The sequence below is a fragment of the Pristis pectinata genome, chromosome 21 (assembly GCF_009764475.1).
Source record: "Pristis pectinata isolate sPriPec2 chromosome 21, sPriPec2.1.pri, whole genome shotgun sequence".
Taxonomy (NCBI): Eukaryota; Metazoa; Chordata; class Chondrichthyes; order Rhinopristiformes; family Pristidae; genus Pristis; species Pristis pectinata.
In genome coordinates, this window is record NC_067425.1 from 10,383,518 (window position 1) to 10,400,017 (window position 16,500).

A 16,500-nucleotide genomic window follows, 5' to 3' on the forward strand; every position below is an offset into this window, starting at 1 on the left:
GGACTTTGTGCTTGAACTTTGCCTGTTTTGCTTCTGCTTTATTTTTGGCTGTTTAGTTGAATTATGTAATCTTCTAGCTGGTCAATGGTTCCACTGTTTGTTTGTTTAGTATTCTGTGTACAGTAAAGCAAAGTCCCATTGAGTTTTGTCTGCAAGAACACACAAAGATTGTATTGAGATTTTACTGAAACCTTCTCAAGAAAAATAGTTTTCATTGTTTGCAAATTCAAAGTTGATCACATTTTATTGCAAATAAGTTTTTAATTGTTTATATTGTCTTCTAACTTGAGTTCTTCAAATTTTAGCACAGGTGCTAAACAACAGTTGGGAAACATTTGGAAAGAAAATAGTAGGCCTTTAACAAATGAAGTAAAGGAACTTGGATCTACTACTGGCACTAATCGTTCACAAATGAAAATCATAGATACTTTCAGATCACGTGTGTCATCTGACTCTTACAAAGCACAGACAAAATCTTATCAACAAATGCATCAGAAGTTCAAGAATTCGCCTCAAAATATAGCAAGCAGTAGAAATTGTGGTCAACAAAATCAGTTTACTGAAAATCACTTTGTAAATAATCCCAGTGATGGTGTGGATCAGGTACATTTTTCATAAATATTGCTTAAAGTGATTTTGTCTATATTGAATATGTAGTTTGGATATTTTGATTTGCTTGACCAGGATACAAATTCAAATTTAAAATCAGGTCATATAGGATCTTTTCACCTTCCAGGAGAGATTTAATGTTGAATAATGACCTCGCATTATTTTGGTGCAGACACTCTCTGAGGTATATGTACATGTTCCCATGTGGCTCTTGTGCACCTCCTAATGGGTGTTGATAGAGTATTATTGGTGAGGATTCGGTCTTCAGATTTGTATGACTTTTGGGATATTGTTTTGGGGATTTGCAGCGCTTTAGGTGCACATTGGATTGTTAAAAGATGAATTGCAGAAATACATCCTGTGTTTCCAAATTGATTTCGTCAATTGATAAATAACTTTAAATTAGGTCTTTCATCTTATTTCAGGTTTTTTTTCTAATTACTGCACCGTTTTTAATTCTTTCCATGCTTATTTTGTGTGTTTTGCTACTGATGAAATATTTAATTGCTCAAGTTTTCCTTGATGCATTCCTTGTTTCAGCTTCCACAACCTCCCACAAAGACTCACAACATTCAATCTTCTGTACTTCCAGCACTTGACATTCAGTTCCACATTTTCAATGCAGTTTTAGTCTTTTTTTTCAAACATTGTACTTCTTTTCATTTATATGAACTTGAATCTTTAAAAATCTTTTCTTCTTGTTTGCATTCACTTTAAATCCCATCATGCTTTTTAAAATCACTTTATTCTCTTTCTTTCCTTTTGGTTTGTCCTCTCTGCCATTATGTCTTTCAGTTTGTAATTGTTCATTTTGACATCGTGAAGCATTTAAATTTAAACACAAATTGATGTTCATTTAGGTTTTAAATTTGAAAACAAAATGCTCACTTTGATGTAGATTTAACTTGGAGCCTTGTCAGCATAAATGGGAACTCATCAGACTTGATCCAGGGCCTCCAGTAATGGATGAAGATGACCACTACTTCAGGGCATTCAGAGTGAATTATTGCCGAAAGGTTGTCCTCTGCATGTTCACCTTTTACCAAGTGCCCTGATACTTCCAGTATGGCGAAACTTGTATGCCATTCTGCAGTTGCAATTATTTGCATCACAGCATAAACATGATGGTGTGTTGAGTACCAAGTGACCTGTATCTTCAGCTTTACACGTTTCTGCTGCAGGATCAGTTTGACAAAGCCCCAGGGAGTTCCTGAACCAGCCCTGTGTGGCAAACTCATGTACTGCAGTGGAGGTTTTGCCAGGTTTCTAGTGAGGTTAACCATGAGCAAGAGTGCATGAAGCGCAAGGGGCAAGAGTGGAATACCTACAGCTTAAGGTTCCAGTCATTTCAGTTTAAAAAAAAGCTTTTAAATGTGACTCAGAATAAAATCTCATTTCCATTCAAATGCTGTCAATGTTGTGGATGTTGAAGTAGGTTTGCAGAGGGATGAGGCTGCATTTTGTAAGCAGCATACTTGGAGTTCTGAGTGTTGACCAACCTGGGCAGTATGGCAGAGTGAAAATGTACTGCTGCATAACAGAGACAGCAGGGGTTGGGGAGTTGGGGGGGGGGGGGGGGGGGAAGGGAGGGAGGGAGGGATGGGGAGATTGTTCACACTCTCTCCCTGATCACTACCCTAAAATTAAATTTGCTAGGCTCCTATCTTAACAGTGGCCCATTATTGTAAAATTTTCACCCCAACTCCACTGCGCAGAATGAGAAGCCAGCTCCAATATTTCATTGTCCCCAGGGAGATTACCAATTCCATAAGCAGAAACAAACAGTAACGGCATGGTAGTGTAGCAGTTAGTGTGACGCTATTACAGTGCCAGCAATTGGGCTTCGATTCCCATCGCTGTCTGTAAGGAGTTTGTACGTACTCCCGTGTCTGCGTGGGTTTCCTCTGGGAGCTCTGGTTTCCTCCCACATTCCAAAGACATACGGGTAGGTTAATTTGGGTTTAAAAAATGGGCGGCGTGGACTTGTTGGGCTGGAAGGGCCTGTTACCACACTGTAAATAAAATTTTTTAAAGAATTTAAAAAAAACAAAAATCCCTATCTTTGTATATATTGCTTGCCTACAGAGTGCTTATTAATGTTTTCTAAAACATTGGCCCTTAATGAACTGCTTGTGGTCATGGTGCCTTTCCACATCTGCCTTTTAATAATCAGTATGCTCATTTTTAAAACTGGAGGCATTGTCTACCTACTATTATCTTTGAAGGTAATGCATCTTTCTTAAATTCAGCACTCTTGATTTGGGTCAGTTGATTTCTTTGTTAAAAAACTTACTTTAATTTAGAAGTGTTCCTAGATTTAGTAATTTGATAGAGAATTACATAGAAGCTACAGCTATGTTAAACAAAAAGGATTATGTACCTGTTGTAAGCATTGGTTGATAATGGCAAAGCAAAAGAATGATAAGCGTTTTTAGAGCAAGTTTTTGAATTGCAGAGCTGGTTTTCCTTGATAGCCAGAGGGTTATAATAACATTGGGAAATTCCACACCTCACCTAAAGTAATCAATTCTGAGTAATGGTAATGAGATTGCCAGTAGGAATTCTTTTGTTTGCCATTTTAATGGAGGAAGACAAAACAGAGTACTATAGCAAAGAGATAATGGTGAAACCTGAGAAGAAAACACTACAAGCTACCATTCTCCCAAATTGACTGAGAAGAGTGCTTCATCAAAGAAACTTTACAGGCTGAACAGTGATAAAAAATTACTTTTAACCCCTTTCCACAAGTGCAGCTGGTGTTGGTCTCCCAGCACTGCGAGATGTCCGTAGGGGAATGCTGCCAACTGGCACATTCCAGGCTGCAGGAGTACGTGCTGAGGGACGCACTGAAGCTGGGTGCAGCCAATGCAAAGGCTCGGTGGGGAAAGACTACAGTTTAGTGTTCTTCTGCCACTGGAGATGGAGGGGCGGGGTCAGACGAGGAAGCCCATTAACTGGTGTGAATATGGGATTGGGGTATCACCCCAGGGAGCCACATGAGTGGCATCGGTGCTATGATTTACGGAAAAAAAGGTAACACTAATGATTGATCCGTACACGAATGTAAAGGTTTGCATTGTTTTATTGTTGTATATAGTTTGTTTTTTATGATGAATAAAGTTTATTTTGGTTAAAAAAAACAGTGCCTCAGTTTAAAAATCCATATCCCTTCTTTCAAAACCCTTCTTGAACTCATCCTCCCCTTTCTCTGTATAATCCTACAGCCCTGCAAATGTGCATGGACTCTTAATCCAATTTTGGCCTCTTCCGTGTCTCAATTTCCATTGCCCCTCCAGTGCCTTCAACTGCCTTGACTCAGCTTTGGCATTCCCACCCTAAAACTCTACATCTTTAGCTATTGCTGCTCCTTTTAAAGTGCTCCTTAAAATGTACTTCTTTGATGAAAGCATTTGATTACTAGCTCTTTTGTCTCACTATGTTGCTCGAGTCCCACTTTCTTTGATAAAGTTCTAGTGCATTATCTCAGGATGATTTATTGTGTTGAAGGCAGTAATTAAGTACAACTTGTTTACATCATCAATATTTGTATTATAACTAATAGAATAAGCTGAACGTTTGCTTTTATTTATAAACAGAAGTCAAAACCCGTTCAGATGAAATTTACACAACCAGATAATTCATTACGTGTTGTGACTACAACTATAGAAGGCATGAAACACTGGACTCAGTACAGTGACAGATTTGCATTGCTATTTGAGGTCTTTGGTATGTTCACTTACCTATGTTTCACTCTTTGTAAATGCATGATTACTTTCTATATTAATGTTATGCTCAGATTTAAATGTCTTTAGGTGCCAAGTGAAAATATCCAGTTTGCAATTCTTTATACTGTGAACTGTTATCATTCAGAAATTTAATCCATATTCACCAGAAATGGACAAGAAATGGGCAGCACGGTAGCGTAGCGGTTAGCATGACGCTATTACAGCGCCAGCGATCGGGGTTCGATTCCCGTAGCTGTCTGTAAGGAGTTTGTACGTTCTTCCGTGTCTGCTTGGGTTTCCTCCCACATTGCAAAGACGTATGGGTGGGTTAATTTGGGTTTAAAATGGGCGGTGCGGACTCGTTGGGCCAGAAGGGCCTGTTGCCATGCTGTAAATAAAAATTAAAAAAAAATATATATATTAAACAATGTGATCAGATGTGTAAAATGCATAAACTATTTGGTATAATGAGCTTTTGAGTCAGGCAATATTTTGCCATTGAATCAAGATTTGTATCACTTGGGTGGGGTTGGGGGATGGTGGAAAACAGAATACTAGAAATACTCAGCAGGTCAGACTGAGTCCGTAGAGAGAAAAATAACTTGCTTTGATTCAGGATCTATTACAATTAGAGTGAATGAAATGTGAGATGCTTTCTTTATTTGGTTCTCCACCTTTGCTCCATCTGTAAGGGTGACCATGAGTTTCTAGTTGCTTGCCACTTTAATTCTTCATTATGTCTCCCTCTGACCTCTCTACCTTTGGCCCCCACTACTGTTTCAACAAATCTCACTACAAGTTTGAGGAACAAAACGTCATTTTTCAAGTGGGCAACATTACAGCCTTAAGCAGTTTATACATTCTCCCCGTGACTGTGTTGGTTTCCTCTGGGTGCTCTGGTTTCCTCCCACATTCCAAAGACGTACGGGTTAGGAAGTTGTAGGCATGCTATGTTGGCGCCAGAAGCCTAGCGACACTTGCGGGCTGCCCCCAGAACATTCTACGCAAAGATGCATTTCACTGTGTGTTTCGATGTACATATGACTAATAAGGATCCCTCTCCCCTCCCCCTCTCCCTCCCTCTCTCCCCTGGACACAACTTTGTATTCCACAAATTCAGATTGTTAATTGTTCTAGCCTTACATCTCAGTATGTTTTCTATTCTTCAAGTAACTTCCGATTTCATTCATCTCTTCCTGTTTACACCATTCCCCAGACATGCTTTATGTTATCCACTAATCTTTACCACCCTCTTACAGCTGGCACCATCACCACTTGTCTCATTCAATTAATGGTCCCTACTCTATCATAGATCTCTTTTGTTTCCTCTCTTTATTGCTGCCCCCATTTCACTCTAACTATAAAAACCATACTTTTCCAAGTTTTGATGAAAGTTTATTAATCTGAAATGTTAACTATGTTTCTTTCTCCACTGATGCTGTCTAATATGTTGACTATTTTTACCATTTTCTGTTTTTATTTCAGAATTTTATTCTGCAGTATTTGATTTTGGATTTCTTTTGTTGGTCTTGTCTACAAATTTCTTGCAAAGTCTGCTTTATGTTGGGTTTCTGCATACTATAAGCCACAGAAGCTAAGAGTATGTGGGTGGTTAGAAGCTGTGAATACGTTGACCTTGAGAACTTGGATAGATATTTAACATGGAGTTACCTTTGACAATGGGGAGGGAATAACAATAAAGGCCCTCCCAAACCAATACAGGGAATATGTTTTGTGTTTTACATTTGGAACATCTGAAACTTTTAGCAATGTATAAAAACAGAAATGAGCTTACAAACTAGATATGATGATCACAACCATTTGTCTTTGTGATAAACAAGAAGCATGTACTGCTGCCTAGTATTGAACGGATCAAAAAGATTTTCAATCCTTCTGAAATTTTGATTTTAGATTTGAGTGATTTTTTTTTCACTTAGACTTTCTTGGTTGAAATTTATTTTGAGTTTTAGGCTGAAGATAGAAATTCTTCTCAGCACTGTCAACGACCTCATTGTTGTTCCTGTCAATAAATAAAATTGTGACAGTTTTATTAGTGACAGCTATTATAATGTTGTTTAAAAGTCCTATGTTCACCCCTTGATTAATGCTCATATTTGAAGTCAGCCATTGCAATATTGGTAGCATGATATCTGATGTTAACGTCAGATAAGGGAGACAGATAGGGAAGAAAATCAGGCTGTATTTTCACCCTTGATAAGCCTGTGGCTCCTACCAGAAAATGTGTGTACGGATGCCAATGGAGGAAATGAATGTCCTTAACATTATGCCATAATTCTTTAGTTTGTTGATATTCATTGTAGCTCGATACCTGAAGTTCGCTATTTTCAGGCTTCCATTGTTTATGGAACTGCACCATAATGCAAGTTGTTACCTTGAAGAGAGGATAGAAGAGTACTGAGAAGTTGAAACATTTGTCACAAAGATTTATAGTTTGTAAATTAAGTAAAATTTATTGCTACTGTGAAATGCTTTAAAGTTTCAGAGAGTTTGGCAAACATTGGTGTCCATCAGGGTATTATGGGCCTATCTCTGATTTTTCTATCTAATTTTGAAATCAGCACTTATATAAATGTTATTGCAAAACTGTAACAAAATAATTATAGGCTATAAATGGTGAACCATTCTCATCAGGTTCAAAAATAACTTGAGGAAGTCAGATTTGTTAACCAACAGTAGATGGCGCAAAAATCTAGACTAAAGTATAATTCTTGAATGCAGTGAAATGCAGGAGAGTCCTGGACAATAAAAGATGCAGTACTAAATAAATTAGCTATGGAAAGGACATGCAAGGATATTATTTAGACACACCAATAATTAAAAAATCAAAATCAACTGTGATTCCCAGTATTTTGAGATTAGTAAATTGTTCAGATTAAGAAATGTAATGCTCACTGAGTGCCAGCATCATATTGTAGTTAACGTTCAAGAATATTCAGTGGTTTTTGGATCCATATTCCAAATAGGAAACTGCTCCCACCTTGATGTGGCAAGAAAATTTATTACCAGTTTCTAATTGCTTTTGAAAAGCGGTGTTGAGATATCTTTTTGAATCACTGCAGTCCTTCTGGTGAAGTGCTTTTATGCAGGGAGATCCAAGATTTAGATTCGGTTTTAAGGAAGTCCCCTTCCTCCTTGGTGGTAGAGGTTGTGGATATTTGAGATTCTTTTGTAGAAGCCTTGGCAAATAACTGAAGCACATTTTGATAGTAGCCTTTATTGCAACCACTGTGCGCCAGTGATGAAATGAGTGAATCTTTGGACAAGTGGTCTGTTTTCTGGATTTTGTTGAGCTACTTGAGTGTGTTGTTGGATCCTAACTGATCCAGGCATATGGAGAATATCCTATCAATCCTGAATGTGTTTTGTATTTAGTGGGAACACTTTGGTATGTCAGGACTCATTACAGGGTACAGGTCCTTCCCAGGTTACTGGAGGGTTCCGTTCCTGTGAACTGCTCATAACCTGGGCAGTTTCCCAAGTGCTCGCTCGTATGTATGGGCGGTACATAAGTTGGATGTTTGTAACTTGGGAAGTTCTTTACCTAGTTCTGACCTGCTCCTGTATCCATGATGTTTATGCAGCTGGTTCAGTTAAGTTTCTGGTCAATGGTGACCTCTAGGAGGTTAATAAAAGGTGACTTGTTTGATGGTAATGGCATATGAGGTTTTTCTTCTGTGAGGGTTGTGAGTTTTTGGAACTCTTCTTCAAAGCAGATTCTTTGAATATTTTTAGGGCAGACATAGATAGAATTTTGATAAGCTGGAGGGTGAAAGATTACCACGTGGACTTGAGGTTGCAATCAGATCAACAATGATCTTATTAAATGGCAGGGCAGGCTTGAGGGGCTGACTAGCCTAATCCTACTCCAAATTCATATGTTTGTATGTAGTGTGCATGGATTTAGCAAAGCATTTTACAGGTTCTCACATGGTAGACTCTCATTTAAAAAGTAACTTGGATGTGTATTTAAAGAGCCCCGATCTGTAGGTTATAGACCTGGTGCTTGAAAGTGGGATTTGGGTGTGTAGCTCTTTTTCACTCGGCACTAACATGATAGGCCACAAAGCTTGCTTGTCTCAAATCTTCTATGATTCCTCAGTGCAAGTTATGACTCTAACTGTGGAGAGTTTTACCCTTGGTACCAATGAATTTAGTTTTACCAGGGCTTCTTGAAGGCACACTTGGCCAAACATTCCTTGGAGGCCAAGGACAGTCATTCTTATTTCACCTTAAGAATTCGGCCATTTCATCCATTTTTGTTCGATTGTTCTAAAGAGATCAGGGGACAAGTGATCCTGAAAATCTCACATTTTGCATTAGTGTAAAGCTTATTGTTGAGTAAGTGCCATTTCATGGCTCTGTTGATGACACTTTCTATCACTTTGCTGATGATTGAAAGTAGACTGGAATAGTGGTGAGCTGGATTAGATTTGTCCTGCCTTTACAAGGACAGGACTACATGCATGGTTTTGCACATTATTGGCTGTTGTAAGTGCACTCAGGATGTTACCTAGTGCCAAACCTTTTATTGTATCCAGTGCCCTCAGACATGGAGTGGATCAAATTGGTTGAAATCTGACTTCTCTGATGATGGGGCCTCAGGAAAAAGGCAAGATGGATCATCCACTCAGCACCTTTGAGTGACTGTGATTGCAAATCCTTTAGCCTTTTCTTTGTCACTCATGTGTTGGACCTTGCTATCATTAAGAACTGGGATATTCTTGAAGTTTCTTTCTTGTATCCATCACCAATCTCAACTGTGTGTTTCAGGTCTGCGGAGCTTTAATCTTGCCTGCCAGTTGGGAGATACTTTACATCTGACTATTACATGCACCTTCTACTGCTTTGCAAACAAATAGTCTTATTTCGTAGCTTAACCAAGTTGGCACCTCACGGCCAGACATTTTTACATTCATCAAATCAGTATTGGATGCGTAATTTTGGGAGAGCCAGAGATATGACAGGCTATGATATAATAGATTATAAGAGAATACAATTTGCTGCTGCTGATGACACACAGTGGCTTATGGATGCCAAGCTTTGAGCTCTCAGGTCTGTTCTGAATCTAAGCCATTTAACACAAAAGTAGCGCTATATAACACAATGGTCTAGAGGTGGGACTTTACAGATACCATGCTATGGTCACTCCTGCCAATATTGTTTTGGTCAGGTGCATTTACCAATCTCTTGGGAAGCATTGAATTGCTCTAGAGTTCAGTTTCACATCCATGACATTTATTGAAGGTTGTATACCTGGCAAAGAATGGAGATAAGAAGCAGTGAGAGCACAGAGAGAAATAAATATGATTTCTTTTTTTCAGGCCAGGAGAGCAGCTGAAGAACAAACAGAAAAGCTGAAGGTAATCATCAGGTCAGGCAGCATCTATGGAGAAAAAAAGTAATTGACTTGAAACATTAACTCTGTTTTCCTCTCCTCGGATGATACCAGACCTGCTGGGAATTTCCAGCACTTTCTGTTTTTATTTCTGATTTCCAGCATATCCAGTCTTAGTTTTTCAATTAAAATAGTCAAAGATAGCAGTAGGATATACTTAAATGAATGTTTCAAATATACACAAGCTGGATCAGAGACTGGCAATATTATTGAGGTGGAAGAAGATGGGATGGAGAGAATGTGGTTACCGAAACTCAGCTCGGGGTCAAACGTGACCCAGAATAATAGGTAACTACGAGAGCAAGAAGTGGTACAGCAATAAACATGAGAATAGGTTCAGAGTTCAAACCAGCTCTAAAAATGCTTAATTTCTCAAATGTCCTACTTGTGATAATCCAAGCTGGAGAGAGACCAAAGATATGATGAAAAGGAGTAAAATGAATAAGAAAAAAACAAATTTGTACATGTGCTATTACATTTTTTTGCACCTAATGATGAAGTTACCCATACTTCATTAGTATTTAATTAGGTTCATTCTCATCAGTAACTTCAGTTTTGCATAATGAAGATAGATGAATGGAATTAAGTAAAATGGTAATTGCATTATTAACCATACTAATTTCAAAATGTTTAAAAGGAGGAATTATACTCGTCAGAGAACTGCTAAATAAAAATGTAATAAGTGGATGTTTATTAAGGGAATAAAAGTCTTGAGGCTGCTAATATTTGACAAGTTTACAGATGGTTGCAATTTTTATGAGCAAAAACAAATCAGTGAATCAGATTTGATGTGACTCTTTGTTAAACTATATTATCAATGGCAGAGGTGGTGTTCTCTCTTAGATAGCCCTGAGGATTGAGGATGATGTACTTCCACTCTGGGTTCAGGTAGCTAATGAGGTCAAAGTGGACCTGCAGTCTTTGCCACATGTGGAGCAGGGGGTGCTTGATAGGGTGGGTAAGTTCTGTTTACACTGGGCTTCTGTGTATCCTTGAAGAATGGGCTCATAAGGTTCACAATGCCATCCCAAAAGTTTCTTCTCCATTTTTGAATAATTAGGGACTAGAGATTTCCATGAGTTGATCCTGATGTTATTCTTTTCATTAAGCCTTTAGAGGCTTTGAGAATCTCCTTGAGCCTTTCCTCTGTACATTCACTAATCTCTTACCATGATAAAACTCAGAGTGACTGTTTTAAGAACAGAAACATAAAATGCTGGACGAACTCACCAGGCTGAGCAGCATCAGTGGGGAAAGAAACAGAGTGACCATTTAAGATCAAGGACCCTCCATCAGAACTTGAAGAGTAAGAAGAAAATTGTGCTTTAAGTTGCAGAGAGGGAGAGAGTGGAGAGAATGGAAGGAATGACTGTGATGGATTGTCAACAGAAGGAAAAAAAATGAATCAAAGTGAAACTGCTGTGTCTATGGAGAGGGAAAAAAATGGTTTTCTGAAAATTGTTAAAGTCAATATTAAGTCCCGGTAGTGTAATGTATAATACAGGATTTTGTGGAGATGGCATTGGTAGTATCTCTCCAGTACTTTGAAGTTCCTGCTGTAGGCTGTCCAAGTCTCAAATGTATAGGAGGCCAAGGATTGCTGCTGCCTAGTAGACTGCTGCCAGGTCTGAGGTCTTCAAGTGTTCTTTACCTTGGCTGGCCAAAGGCTATGCTGAGGTACTGAAGATTATGGTGAATTTCATTCTTTGATACCTGACTGTATTGAGAGTGGCTCTGGATGTGGAAACAGTCTACGTTTTCCAGGATTTCTTCATTAGCCTTTATTATCAGAGGACAATGTTTTACAGCATGGACAACTGGGTAGAGCACCTTTGTTTTGCAGATATCAAGTGCAAGGCTCATTCTCTTGTATGTTTCGGCAAGTGAGTTGAGGGCAACTTGGAACTCAGCCTCCAAATATACACATAGGCAAGTGTCATCTGCCTGCTGCAAATCAGTGACTGAAATTGGAGTGACCTTGATTCTGGAATGGAGGTGATGTAAGTTGAAGTTCCCCATTTGTCCTGTAGATAAGCTTCACTCCATCAGGAAGCTTGTTGGAGGTGAGGTCCAGCACTGCAGCACGAAAGATCGACAGAAGTGTTGGGGCATGATGCCCCCTTGCTTGACAGCAGTCTGCACAGATTAGGTCTGTTGTGGCCTCTTTGTCACCATGAGCAGATGCAAAATGGAGATGGGCAGCCTTATCTCAAAAGGATGCTACATATTCACTCCCCATTGACAGATACAAAGGCTTTTGAAAGGTGAAAAAATGCCGTGTGTAGTAATTGATGCTGCTTCCTGCATTTCTCTTGGAGTTGTCATGCAGTAAGCAGCATTTTCACCATGATTCATGTAACTGTTCTTTGGCCTCTGCGGAGAAGACAGTTCAGGAAGATCCTGGTTATGGCTTTTCCTGTGGCAGACATTAGTTCTTAGTTGTCACTGAAATTGGATTTGTCTCTTTCCTGAAGATGGTCACAATTACAGCATAAGCTAAGTTTTCCATGCCCAATGGTGGTTTACAGGCAAGAATGATATTTCCTTGGAGCAGACTCGATGGGCCGAATGGCCTGCTTCTGCTCCCTGCTTCTTGTGATCTTGTGATATAACATAGGATATGTGTAAAGGGTCATCTTGGTTCATATCTGAGTTTTGTCTTATAGTTTGGATTCGAAGTTTGCCTAAATTGTCCTAGCTTCTAAATAACCTTACCCTTGAGAAAATTCATAAGAAGTTGAAACTTTACACCAACTGAATATAGTCACTTTATTAGATACCAGTAGCACTGAAAAAGAATACTCTGAGTGAATTAGTTTTCAAGCTGTCGAATCTCTTGGTGATTGTACACCTTTCTGTGTACAAATTGGCTGCCACATTTGCAAGAACATTTAACAATAGTTACAACAATTTGTTGGCTGTGAAATATTTGGGACCACCTGAGGATTTGAAGGGTGCTAAATGAATACAGATTTGTTCTTCCTGTCCATCCCTCCCTATGCTTTGTTTCTGGAGTAGCCTTGAAAAGGAACAGTGTACCTACAGTGATGTTCCTCAGAATGAATGCCATATAATCTTGTACCCTGTGATATATGATAGATCTAGCAGTTATTTTACAGGCAAGGACCCTCTTAATAGTTTCTTTTTTGCAAGGGTTCTGGGGATGGTGAGGGTTTGGTGGTTCAGAATGCAGTGAACAGAGAATGTCAGTGGCATGGGGATTCGAGGAGACTAGTTGGCGGAATTGTGAAGGTTGCATGTGTCAGGTCAGCAGATCAGTGGGTGGGCAGCAAGTGGGTCAAGAATTATGACTTTCAGAAGGTGATTGGAGTCACCCTAGAGGAGGAATTATCTACATTAAAGGGAAACTGTCAAAGGTGATTTCCAGTGCTGGCCTTGGATCTGCCTTTAAGACTCCCTTTAAGTGATGCAAAAGCAGGTTACACTGCTTTACTATGATGGTTTGTTTCATGTGAGTGGACAGTGTAGGCAATTGAGATGCAATTAAATATGTCAGAAATTATGTCCAAGCATGTGTTCCATACTGTTCCATAGCATTGCAAATGTCAGGGACCTCCAACCAAGCATTGGCATGTCAGATGCAGGGAAGACTCAAAATGAAAAATCATGGAGCTTGTACACAATAATACTTAAATTTTCGTTGAAATTAGATTGCCTTATAAAAAAACAAAGGGTCGTGCAATCCAGCTTTTAAGCATATATGTCTCTTTGAGCCGAAGTATCATCTAGAAACGATTTCAGGGTAACCATTCAGTTTTGTCATTAAGTATCTCATTAACAAGAGAGCTTATTAGGGACAACAGAGCATCATTTTGGAGCTGTGTGATTTGTGGAGAATGTTTCTCATTATTGTTCTGGTGTAAAGGCCTAGGTCCAACGAACCATCTGGGAGCAAACCTCCTACTTCCTTCTGTCCAAGGTAGGAGCTTTTCAAAGACAAGGATAGGACTGGTCCTCTGGTTGAGATTCTAAATTGGAGTAAGGCTAATTTTGATGGCATCAGAAGGGATCTGGCAGGCATGGATTGGGATAGGCTGTTTTCCATCAAAGAGATGCTTGGTAAGTGGGAAGCTTTCAAAAGTGAAATATTGAGAGTACAGAATCTGTATGTTCCTGTTAGAATAAAAGGTAAGGCTAACAGGTTTAGGGAACCTTGGTTATTGAGGGATATTGAAGCCCTAATAAAGAAAAAGGAGGCACATAGTTATAGGCAGTTAGGATCAAATGAGGCATTTGAGGAGTATAAGAAATGCAAGAGAACACTTAAGAGAGATATCAGGGGGGCAAAAAGAGGACACGAGCCTGCTCTGGCAGACAGGGTGAAAGAGAACCCCAAGGGTTTCTATAGCTATATTAAGAGCAAAAGGGTAGCAAGTGACAAAATTGGTCCTCTTAAAGATCAGCATGGTCATCTATGCATGGAGCCAAAAGAAATGGGGGAGATCCAAAAGAGATGGGGGAGATGCAAAAGAGTAGTGAGGTCATGGATTGTATCAGGATTATGGAAGAGGAGGTGCTGGCTGTCTTGAGGTGAGTGAAGGTGGATAAATCCTCAGGGCCAGACAAGGTGTCCCCTTGGACCTTGTGGGAGGCTAGTGCAGAAATTGCAGAGGCCCTGGCAGAGATATTTAAAACGTCCTTAGCCATGGGTGAGGTGCCAGAGGGCTAGAGGATAGCTGATGTTGTTCCATTGTTCAAGAAAGGTTCTAAGAATAAGCTGGGAAATTATAGGCCAATGAGCCTGATGTCAGTTGTGGGTAAGGTATTGGGAGGTATTCTAAGGGACAGGTGTATAAGTATTTGGATAGACAGGGCCTGATTAGGGATAGTCAACATGGCTTTGTGTATGGTAGGTTGTGTCAAACCAATCTTATAGAGTTCTTCGAGGAGGTTACCAAGAAGGTGGATGAGGGAAAGGTGGTGGATGTTGTCTGCATGGACCTTAGCAAGGCCTTTGACAAAGTCCCGCATGGGAGGCTGCTCCAGAAGGTTAAGTCCCTTGGCATTCAGGATGAAGTAGCCTATTGGATATAACATGGGCTTGGTGGGAGAAGCCAGAGAGTGGTAGTAGATGGGTGTCTCTCTGACTGGAGGCCTGTGACTAGTGGTGTGCCGCAGGGATCGGTGCTGGGTCCGTTGTTGTTTATCATCTGTATTAATGATTTAGATGATAATGCAGTAAACTGGATCAGCAAATTTGTGGATCACACCAAGACTGGGGGCATAGTGGATGACAAGGAAGGCTATCAAAGCTTGCAGCGTGATCTTGACCAGCTGGGAAAATGGGCTGAAAAACGGCAGATGGAATTTAATACAGACAAGTGTAAGGTGTTGCACTTTGGGAGGACAAACCAAGGTAAGACTTACACAGTAGGGCTCTGAGATGTGCACTAGAACAAAGGGGCCTGGGAATGCAGATCCATAGTTCCTTGAACGTGGCGTCACAGGTAGATAGGGTTGTAAAGAGAGCTTTTGGCTCTTTGGCCTTCATATATCAGGGCATTGAGTACAGGAGTTGGGATGTTATGTTGAAGTTGTACAAGACGTTGCTGAGGCCGAATTCGGAGTATTGTGTACAGTTCTGGTCACCTACCTACAGGAAAGATATCAATAAGCTTGAATGAGTACAGAGAAAATTTACACAGATGTTCCTGGGACTTGAGGACCTGAGTTACAGGGAAAGGTTGAATAGGTTAGGACTTTATTCCCTGGAGCACAGGAGCATGAGGTGAGATCTTATAGAGGTATACAAAATTATGAGGGGTATAGATAGGGTGAATACATGCAGGCTTTTCCCCCTAAGGTTGGGTGAGACTACAACTAGAGGACATAGGTTTAGGGTGAAAGCTGAAAATATACAAGGAGAATCTGAGGGGGAACTTCTTCACTCAGAGGGTGGTGCGAGTATGGAACGAGCTGCCAGTGGAAGATGCAGGTTCAATTGTAATATTTAAGAGAGGTTTGGATAGGTACATGGATGGGAGGGGTTTGGAGGGATGTGGTCCGGGTGCAGGTAGATGGGACTAGGCAGAAGATCAGGTGAGCATGGACTAGATGGGCTGAAGGGCCTGTTTCTGTGCTGTAGTATTCTATGATTCTATGCCAACCATAACAGAGATCTGCCACTTCCTGCAGACGGAAGTCCAGCTGCACACCTTTACCTGGACCACTCTGCCCATGGAGGTGAAAGTCACTATTGCCCTGAACTACTTTGATCCCTTGGTTCATCCAGCTGATATTGGCTGCTGTATATGCAATACATCACTGAATTCATGCATCACAGAGGCTTACTTCTTTGGAAGAGAGGAACTCGTCTTTCTCTGTGATCAGAAAGCATCGTGCAGCATGAACACGTGAGTTTGCCAAGATTGATGTGTCTCCAAAATTTCAGGAATTGAAAGACGGCATACATTTGGTGCTAAGAATTCCAGATGTGAACCTGGAGCACTTTTTCCACAGAAGAAGCTGAAGGGTAGCATGTGGATGAGAAATAGACAAGAGCTAAGGATGTGTGAGTGAGAGGACAAGACATTCATTTCTTCCTCCACTCTGGTACTCTGGCTGCAGTGTGTACCATCTACAAAATGCACTGCAATTACTCACCTAGGCTTCTCTGACAGCACCTCCCAGATCTGCAGTCACTTATCAAAAAGGACGAGGCGGCAGGTACATGGGATCGCAACAATCTATGGGTTGCTTTCCAAATCATGTACCATTCCTGATTTGAAA

The 16,500-nt window shown here is 40.1% G+C and overlaps 1 protein-coding gene across 1 annotated transcript in view; it reads left to right on the plus strand.

Moving 5' to 3' along the window:
- The window catches only part of LOC127581533 (spermatogenesis-associated protein 22), a 34,762-nt gene extending 18,776 nt beyond the window's left edge, over positions 1-15,986 (plus strand). Inside the window, exons 6-8 of the mRNA XM_052036022.1 lie at positions 306-603; positions 4,206-4,335; positions 15,907-15,986. Coding sequence (XP_051891982.1) covers positions 306-603; positions 4,206-4,335; positions 15,907-15,986 — 508 coding nt within the window. The remainder of the gene's footprint in view (positions 1-305; positions 604-4,205; positions 4,336-15,906) is intronic.
- Positions 15,987-16,500: the final 514 nt, after the last annotated feature.